This window comes from Tupaia chinensis, unplaced genomic scaffold (genome assembly GCF_000334495.1).
Source record: "Tupaia chinensis unplaced genomic scaffold, TupChi_1.0 Scaffold000140_1, whole genome shotgun sequence".
Lineage (NCBI taxonomy): Eukaryota > Metazoa > Chordata > Mammalia > Scandentia > Tupaiidae > Tupaia > Tupaia belangeri.
The window spans coordinates 1981280-1991173 of NW_006159610.1; the positions used below are offsets into that span (position 1 = coordinate 1981280).

Below are 9894 nucleotides of genomic sequence, written 5' to 3' on the forward strand. Positions count from 1 at the left end.
TGGAGACAAAGAAAAGGGGTACCGAGAAAAAAGGTGAAAATGAGAAAGACAGACAAACAAACAAAAAAGGACTAAAGAGAAAAATAACAGAAGAGACAGACGAAAAAGAAAAGCCCAGTGCTGGCGGCGGCCCGGGCCAAAGCGACGGCACGCGGAGGAGCGGAGACTACAACCCCCAGCATCCCTTGCGGCGCCTCCCTCCGGGCGTCAGTCTCCTAGGCAACCCCGTAAACAAGATGGCGGCCTCCGGCAGAGCTCCCCCGTGGTCCAAACCAGTCTCTCTCCAGAGCAGTTTACAACTTGGAGCCCAATCGATACCTCTGCGCTCAGAAAAAGAGCGTCAGCCTTACTGGTCTTTCCCCATGGGGCAGAGGACGAACGATGTTTTCCACGGCAGCTCCTCCTACCTGCTCCAGCAGCTCATTCACCGCGACCAGGAGTCCGAAGCGGAAGAAGTCGAATCCGAGGAGTCCTCCGAGTCCGAGATGCTGAATCTGGAGGTGTGCTTTTCCCCCCACTCTTTCTCCCCGACTCCCTCTTCAGCTGTCAAGCCGGGCTACCTGAACGGCGGCTCCCCCGCACAGCTCTCAGCCGCCCTAGACTGAGCGCACCTCTTCCAGGGTGGGCTCTTCCTGAGGACTCTCAGCCCCTCTCTCTCTTTGCTGTCCACTTCTCTTACCCCATTTCCTCACCCCATTCCTGAAATATCTCCAAGTACAGGGGACCTCAAAAAGTTCGTGGAAAAAATGGAATCAAAGTAATAGTTTATTTTGGTGCAAAACATTTTTTTAAATATCCATGCATAGTTTAAGCATTTCCACGAACATTTTGAAGACCTCCCCTCCCATCTCCTTTTTAAAAAATTATTATTATTAACACATTTGCTATCTTAGTCAAGTTGCACAGAATTGTTATGAAAAATTATCAGCATGTGGGTATGGGAGTTATGGTTTGACGGTATTGTAGTTAAACAGACTTCATCTTTGGCATCCTAGCTCCTATTCCCAATGGCCAAGTAGTGCTCCAACAGGCTTCTTTAATTCTAGTCCTTCGTCCTCCCCCTCCAGAAAAAGTAAACAAAATAAAATTATATTACTAAATAACCTGGTAAGTGCTTCCTCAAAGACTAAGTAACTTTAACGTTTAATATATTGTATTTGCTAGGGGTAAAGGCCTTATACAAGTAACACACACATACACCCCAGAAAGGAGCTGTAGAGTGTTCAAGCAGCCAGCTCACTGTGATAGCATTTTAGGATGTGGGGACATTCCTCATCTTCCCATCTGTATTGCCTGGGACAGTGGCTTCCCCTTTCACATTAATAAAAAACTCCCACTTTTCTGTAATGCCTCTTCTAACCCTCACCCAATACTACTTCTCTTCCACTTATTATCATCCTTCCTTTCTTAGCCCATGGCTAGCCTTCTTGTCCCTTTCCACTTATCATCACATCCCATCCTTCTCTTGGTTTCTAATAAACTGCTTGCTTTCTTTCAAAACCACAACCAATTTACTTCCTTTCATTACTCCGAGAGGGTTTCCTCTTTATCTTGACTGTCAGGAAGCCCAGAATCAATATTTTAAAACATTTCAATAGTTTTCTTTAGATTAGGTTTTTCTATCCTTTTCCTCTTCCTTTGTAGTGTAAATCACTTCCAGTTCTTTTCAGAAGGAGATATAATATAGAGAAATAGAATGTTTCCAAGATCCCTACTGTGATATTCTCCTTGTTCTCCTCTTTGGATCTTTGCATTTCTTTCTAGTCACCAATCCTCCTGGAGGAAAAATTTGTTTCTTTTTTTTAAGAAATATTATTACTATTCTTCAATTTGACCAGAGAGAGACAGAGAGAGAGAGGGCGAGTGAGAAAGCAAGCCAACCCCTCCTGGACTCGAACTTCAGTCGACCATGTGGGAATCCAGTGCCTCAACCACCACACCACCTGCTGACCTTTTTATAAACTCTGTTCCTCCTTCATCCAATTTTTTTCTTATCCTCCCCTCTCCAACCTATAGTGTCTTCTGTTACTCTTATTCTATCATTAATCCTTCACACTCTTGCCCCTCTTGACTTTCTTCTTTTGTACTCTCTTTTTGTTCACTTTCAACATTTGGCCCATTTTCCCCACCCTCATCACCCATTTGGTTTTCCCTCTTCTACATCTCTCTATATGAGCTAATTACACATTAGTTTTGCTTACAGTTGATCATAGAAAATTATTATTTATTTCGGTCATGATTACTTATTTCGCTGATTTACTTTGCTACCTTTAAAAGTGACTATTGCAAAACTGTAGCGGTGTTTTTGCAACTTTGAGATGTTTGTATGGTTTCTACCAGCTCCCACCCCAGAGGAATTCACAAATGAACCACCAGTATACTTTATTATTCTAATTAGCACATGCTCTTTGGCTATGGGGTTCATTAGTACCATTGTTAATCTGTCTTCGGTATGCCATTAACAAATGGTACAGGGCTTGACTTCAATTAGTTATTTTTTTTTTTGGCTTTAAGATGTTATATTCTTAATATTTATTTGTGTTCTCAGATTCTATGTTGGCCTTCTATAGTATTACATAGGTTTTAATATGTTGGATAAACGAAAATGTTACAATAAGAGACATTTGGATATCTATAGTCTGTGATTTATTTTCCATATCTTAGCCTGGGTAAGATTTGTAACGCTAGAATAGTTGCATTGATTATTGAATGCCTATAATTCAATTAGTCCCAAATGTCAGAAACCTTTGTGAGTTTACAAAATATTGGATAGACTGGCTTTGGAATAAAAAATGTGTAGCCAGCTCCATTGTGCATCAGTAATATGCTACTCAAGAGAAGCTGATCCCACGTAAGGATGGTAGGTCGATCCCCTGTCTGGTCATCCTGAAACACACTGGGTATGCATGCGAGTGCCAAGGACCCAACATACTGGAAGACCGGGGAAAGGGGATGGTGATGCAACTAGACCCTGTGGAAGGTAGTCACCCCCCTCTCTCTCTCACATGTGCAGACATATGCTAGCTACATCATGAATAAAGAAAAAAATAAATATCTTTAAGGCTTGGTTTAACCTTTTGTTAGTTGTGAGATCTTGAACAAGTTACTTTACCTCTCTACCTCTCATCTGTAATGTGGGGATTATAACAGTATCTATCTCATTGGAGAATTGCAAGGATTAAATGAGGGACTATATGTAAAATGCTTAGCTTAATATCTTATCGATACTGTTATTAATGCAAATAGTAACTTAAATGCTAATTGTAACCCCTTTGGATTTAGATTTAGAGGTTTCATTAACTTAGCCTCCATTGCACAACCATGTATCGACTGATTACTATATAGGAAGCACTCTGACTACATAGAGCGGAAGTGTTTAGGTCCAAAAATGGTTGCATAAAAGCCACTCTTCACTCCTAACTTAATGTGGTTAGTAATGTCTATCCATGCGACAGTTATGAACATCATATTTAATGTGAAACTTTATGCTAGAGTTCTTAATATAGTATCTGATACAGAACAGGCTCACAACATTATAGATGTAATAAATAACCATCATAACAATAAGGGACAGTGATTGAGAGTATACATGGTCCCTTCTCAAAGTGAGAAGAATGTGAGTAAATCACAGCAATTCAGCCTCTGTAGTATTGTACACAGAGATATGTACAGAGGACAGGTCGATTGCAGAGATCTTGGAGGACTTTAGTAGAAGAAAACTCTCATCTAGGTGGAGAGGGGGTGTGCAGGCAGGCAGATGGCAGCTTCTCCTGCTGCTGAGTTACAGGTGAGACCAGAAGAAGCAGTTGAGGGAGGGCCCAGATTGTGGCGGCTCTGTGTTGTGGTATGGACATGGACTGGAACCACTAAGTGGGAGTAGAACCACTGTGGTGGCCAAGTGGCATTAGGTTAGAGAAGAGTAAGCCTAGAGGCAGGGAAATCAGTGAGAAGAACTGCAATATTCAGGGGTCAGTGAGAAGAGCCTAGACTAAGATACAAGCAGTAGGGATGGGGAAGAAGCTAAAGTGGAAAACATGAAAAGATTTAAGATCGGACATTCACTAGTTGAATATGAAGGTACTTCAACAGTTGATGGAAAAATGAATCGAAGGACAGGTTTGTTCTGGTGCAAAAATTTTTGAAATTCATGCCTAATTTTTCATAATATACGTTTTCTGTGAGCTTTATAAGACCCTGTATTAGAAGTCTAGGAGGTTATGCCTGTGGCATGGTCTGAGGGTTACTAAGACCATTCTCTAGCTATAATAGGAGTCAGAGACAGATGAAGCTATGCATCAAGGATTTCGATACATGAACCATGTGACCTGGGGATCAAGGGAGGAGCCTCAAGAACATGGGAATGGGTTATGCTAATACAGGTTTGGTGGGAAAAGGTCTAAAAAATGCTCATTATCTTTGCCTCTTGCAGGCCACTGGAGACCTTGGCCCATGTGGGTCCTGTGATGTGGTAGAGACAGAAGTCTAACTGGAGCGGGTTAAGAGTGAATAGGAGGTGAGGAAGGGGAAGCTAAGGTGTAAAAAACAACTCAGGAGAAGCTTGGTTTTCAAGGGAACTCTACCTATAGCTAAGGAAACATGCAGGACAGAAAGCCTGGTTAGGACAGAAGAGACTCCCAGATTAATATTTAGATAGCTGGAAAAGGGACCTCTTGGGAGTGACAGGTTGAGAACACAGACAAAAGAGGGAAATTATGAGTCCCGGAGGAAACAGGGGAGTGGGACCCTGAGTAGAGAGGAGTGATCTGAGACTCGAGCGAGAAGATTTGGGACAGGTGCAGGAAGTTGAGAGGGTTTATGTCTGAGTTTCTATTTTGCCTCAGAAGTAGAAGGGCATTTGTCGAGAGGAGGACAGAGTTGAGGCAATGGAAGGAATGACGAGAGTGATAAAGATCTGAACTAGTCAAAAAGAGAAGTTGGGAAGAGCTGATGAAGAGCAGGAGACAGGCTTCTAGCCCTGAGGCTGAGCTGAAAGTTGGCTTTACAGTGGGTGCATGGTTTTAAGTTATTTTCCAGCTCAGAGGGCAGAGTAAATATATCATTCAACCTTAAAAAAAAAAAATTGCTATAGGGTGTGAGTCCTCACCAGAAAGAGAGAGAGAGAGGGAAAGAAAGTGAGAAATCACTCCCTGGGGAGATGACCATGCCACAATCCCTTTACACTCTCCTCTCAGGATTTGGGTATGGGCACACACACCTGGCATGTCTTTCAAGTCATCAGGTCCAGGAATCAAACTGTGCAGTTGACCATGTGGGATCCAGCCACCTTAACCACCATGCCACCTGGCTGGGCCTCAGCCTGTGTTTGCATGCTTACCAGGCATGAGGCTTATTTTCCTCCTTCCTTCTTTATGCTTTAGCCATTTGAACTCTTTGTAGTCCTCCCAGTGGGCCATGCTTGCCTTTGCCTTTGAGACTGGGGACACGTTACCTCCTTTGCCTGTAATGCAACTCCTTGGCTCCCTTTTCAGCCTTTTCTTCCCCTTTGCCAAAATAACTCATAACTTTGGTTTCACCTTGATTTTTCTCTCCCCAAGGAAGCCTTTGCTAACCTCCTTCTCTACCCTGGCACTGACATATAGTGAGTACCCTACTAATAGTCAGGAGCACCCTGTTCATCTCTACTGTAATATTTATCCAACTCTTGAAACTGTGTGTATACTTGTCTGTCTCTCAGACTGAACTATAAATCCCCGTGGATAGGTATCATGTCTATTTGCTTATTCACTTATTCACCATGGCTTGTCCACTGAAGCTAGCATTCTGGCTGGCATGTGCTCAGCATTCTATAAAGAATTCTTTTCACTCAGCTAGCCAGTTATGTGATAGTTAAAGCAGCTGGATTCCACATGGCCAACTGCAGTTTGAGTCCTAGACCCAGTTGCTTGAAAAACATGCTGGGTGTGTGTGCATGCATGCATGCCCAAAATCCTGAGGGGAGAATGGAGAAGAGATTGAGATATGGCCCATGTCTCTTTAGTGAGCACTCACACCCTATAACAATTTTTTTTAAAAATATTTTTTTCCTAAATGAATGATGAATGTGATACTATCCCTGCCTCAATGCAGTAGTTCATTGTGAACTTGATGAGGGTTTAAGTAGAGATGAAGTATTGAAAGTTGCAACCATGAGCAAGGTATCAGACACTTGAGGGTAGAGGGAAATTGAAATTGCCCATGAGATGCCCACTAGGTAAAGAATTATAGTCAGGAGGAGAGAGAAAGACTCTGAGAAAGGGAAGGATTAACAGGCCCAAGCTTTCATGGTGATCGGAGAACATGTTCAGTAAGGTGTTCGAAAGGTTGAAGGACAGGCAGTTGGGAGGTTAAGGAACAGTGTACTGGGGTCTGAGGGTTCTAGGGTAAAACAGGTTAGCACAATGTCTAGGTCCAGGGCATGACCATGGGAGTGAGTCTCTGAAATTGAGTGGAGATCAAGTTTAAGGTGTTGGAGTTAGAGCAGTAAAGAAATTGTGTGTGTGTGTATGTGTGTGTGTGTGTATACATGTGTGTGCTGGGAATAAGGGTGCTGGGTGGCCATCAGGGATTCTGAAGCCACCCAAAATAAGGACAGGGCTTGCGAAGGGTTTAAAAGGACCCAGGATCCAGGGAAGGCATGATGCTGCCAAATAACAGGAACCTCAAGGGGATCTGAGAAAGCACTGACGGTGTGGCCTGTCTCCTTGTCCACAGCTATGTTAGAAAACAGGCATCCCACCCTTGTGCGTAAGGATAGAATGCCTTCTCATCTCCAGGACACAGAGGCGAGTGCAGGGGGTCAGGTGAACTTCAGAGGTCTTGGTGGAATGTTTCGGAGGGAAGATCACATTTTCTCGCCTTCCATTCCTTCTCAGACCCATATATGAAATTGGAACTTCATTTAGAAAAGTAAATAGCTTTCTCCGAACTTGTGAATGTTGATTGGTAAAGATAAGTGAGACATTAAGACGTGGAATATCCGACTTTGTCACTTCGCAGTAACAACTGTCATTTATTGAGAACGCTTTATGTTCCAGGCACTATGGTAAGGAATTTACATGCATTATATTTTTCATTCTCCCCCAAACCTTAAAAGGAACTATAGGAACAGGAAGACTGTCCCTCTGCTCTTAGCTTTAGTAGTTGTGTCTATGAAATAAATTGACAATAGGCAGATTAAAGGGAAAAAGGTATAAACATTTATTAATTTTTAATATTATTTGCTTGGAGACATCTTAAGAAAACATGAAAGGATATACAAAAGGGCAGTGAGATTTGAGAGCTTACATACTCTCATAACAGAGGAAGGGGAGAAAGGAGGTGGGGCACTTAGAGGACAGTAATGCTTTTTAGAAAGGTTGAATGAGCACTTAGAAGAACAGATGGGTGAGACGATAGTTTATAAGTAAGTCTGCCTGGATATGATGTCCTTGTCCTGCCTCCTTTCCTATGAAAAGGGTCAATCTTCTATGGTTGATGAAACTTCCAGGGAGGAGATTTAGGACAATTGAGAAACTCTGTGTGTGTGTGTGTGTGTGTGTGTGTGTATGTTCCATGTCCTGATGTGATCATTACCAATGTATATACATTTTGAAAAATCATACTGTGCTAAATATATACTATTATATTACGTCTAAAATTATAATTAAAAAATGAATATTTGCAAAATCCAGAGTCACAAACATTTTCTGCTGTACTTTATTTGTCCTTGGGCAGATAAACAGTTCAGAGAAAGCTCCAAGTGCCTTCAACTCAAATAATCAACCTTCCAAAGTGGCGTATTTTGAGCGTGGTGTGGCATCTTTGGGGGTGGCATGTCCTGACTCCTTTTGAGATAATAACGTTGCCTATTTATAGATGAAGAGCATGAGACTTAGAGAAAACAACTGCCCCAAAGTCACACATCCAAAAAGCAGTACCAGCAGTTAGCGTAATGGCTATGTCACTGGACTCCCACGTAGCCGACCACGGTTCGAGTCTTGGACCCGGTGGCTTAAACTCACACTGGGTGCATGTGCGAGCATGCCCAAGATCCCGAGGATGGAAAAGAAGGAATTGTGGTATGGCCAACCCCCTGGGGCGGGTGATTTTTCACTTTCTGTCTCTTTATCTCTCTGTCTCTCTGGTGAGCGCATGCGCCCTATAGCAAAAACCTCTCCAAAAAAAAAAAAAAAAATGGCATGGTTAGATTGAAGCCAAGCCTGCCTGACTCCAAAGCGCATGGGTTATCTCCATCTAGGCAAAATGTGTTTCCTTGGATTAGTGGAAATTTTTTTTTTTTAATTTTTTTTTGAGAGGTTTTTCACTATAGGGCGCGTGCACTCGCCAGACAGAGAGAGACAGAGAGATAGAAAGCAAGGAATCACCCCCCAGAGGGGATGGCCACGCCGCAATCCCTTCTCCTCCATTCTCCTCTTGGGATCTTGGGCACGCATGCACACGCGCCCGGCATGGGTTTTAAGCCACCCAGACCGGGACTCGAACCACGGTCGACTACGTGGGAGTCCAGGGACATAGCCATTATGCTAACTGCTGATTCCCCATGGATTAGTGGAAATTTTGAGGGTAGGGAACTCTGTAGTAGCATAAGCCTGCAAATTGATATTCTCAGTGTAACAGCCTGAGTGGCATTATTGCTTCCAGAGTTAATATGAAAGACCTGGAAAGAGGGTATTTTGCCATTGTAGTCCAAATGCTAGTTACGGTTAGTTACAGCAGTGCGACTGATGTGGTGACTGCATTTTATGTCCTCATGCTGATGTCATTGTCAATGCCTTGGTCATCCCTGACCCACCTGTTAACTCTTCTGTCTGTCATTGTTGGGGAAAGGACATTTGGGGCTGAAGTTAGTCCATGGGATGGTTATAGACTAAGAACTGCCCCCCCCCCCAAATGATCATCACTATTTTAACAAATATGGTAAATTGTATGATTCAACAAAATTAGCCAGTGGAAGCAATTTGGGGACCTGCTTTCTCCAGCAACAGAACCAGATTCAGAGAAGTCATTGTCTTAGTATGATATAACCTACCTTTGGGGTGGGGCAGACAGTTAGTTACATGTAATAGTTGGAGAACTATCCTGGGGTCAGACACATTCAGGGTCTGTCGCAAACCATCTTTGTGTGGTTTCAGGCAAGTAAACTTCTACACCTTTGTTTCTTCATCTCTAAAGTGGATATAAAAGTACCTTCCTCAGGGTTGTCAGGATTTCTCCTTCCTTCCTCCTTTCCTTCCTTCCTTCCTTCCTTCCTTCCTTCCTTCCTTCCTTCCTTCCTTCTTTCCTTTCTTTTTCCATAGAGACAGAGACAGTGAGAAGGAAAGTGAGAAATCATCCCCCGGGGAAATGGCCATACCACAATCCCTTTTCCATTCTCTTCCTGAGATTTTAGGCACACATGCATATGTGCCCAGCATGATTTTCAAGTCTCTGGGTCTGGGACTCTAACTGCCATCAGCCACATGAGTGTCCAGTGCCTTAACCACTATGTCTTCTCCTGGCTCCAGGGATTCTAGAATCGAATGAGCTGATCCCTTGACAGCTCTAAGCACAGTGTCTAGAATGGAGAAGCACTGCTCATTGGTTCCTGCCACCACTAAAACAGATGCTTTTATAGCTACAATGTTCTAAACTTTGAATACCTAATGCAAGTGATCACTTGAAAACCCAGAGGCAAGAAAAACATTTACTTGATATCTATTTAATTATACATAATATGTTTTTGTCCTCAACACAGAATTTTCTTTGAGAATGGTAAATTTTGGAGGACTCCTCTCCCAGGTGTATAATACACTAAGTGCTGAATATGATAAGGTGAATTGTTTCTTTTCTAATGTGAGTCATTTCTTTGCTTTTTTTTTTTTTTTTTTTTTTTTTTTTTTAAGGGGGAATTTTGAG

The 9894-nt window shown here is 42.6% G+C and overlaps 1 protein-coding gene across 1 annotated transcript in view; it reads left to right on the forward strand.

Annotated features, from left to right (window-relative positions):
* Nucleotides 1-226: 226 nt before the first annotated feature.
* LRGUK (leucine rich repeats and guanylate kinase domain containing) overlaps nucleotides 227-9894 on the forward strand; it is a 130806-nt gene continuing 121138 nt past the window's right edge. The window contains exon 1 of the mRNA XM_006144992.1: nucleotides 227-500. Within this exon, the coding sequence (XP_006145054.1) occupies nucleotides 237-500 (264 nt within the window). The 5' untranslated portion in view covers nucleotides 227-236. The remainder of the gene's footprint in view (nucleotides 501-9894) is intronic.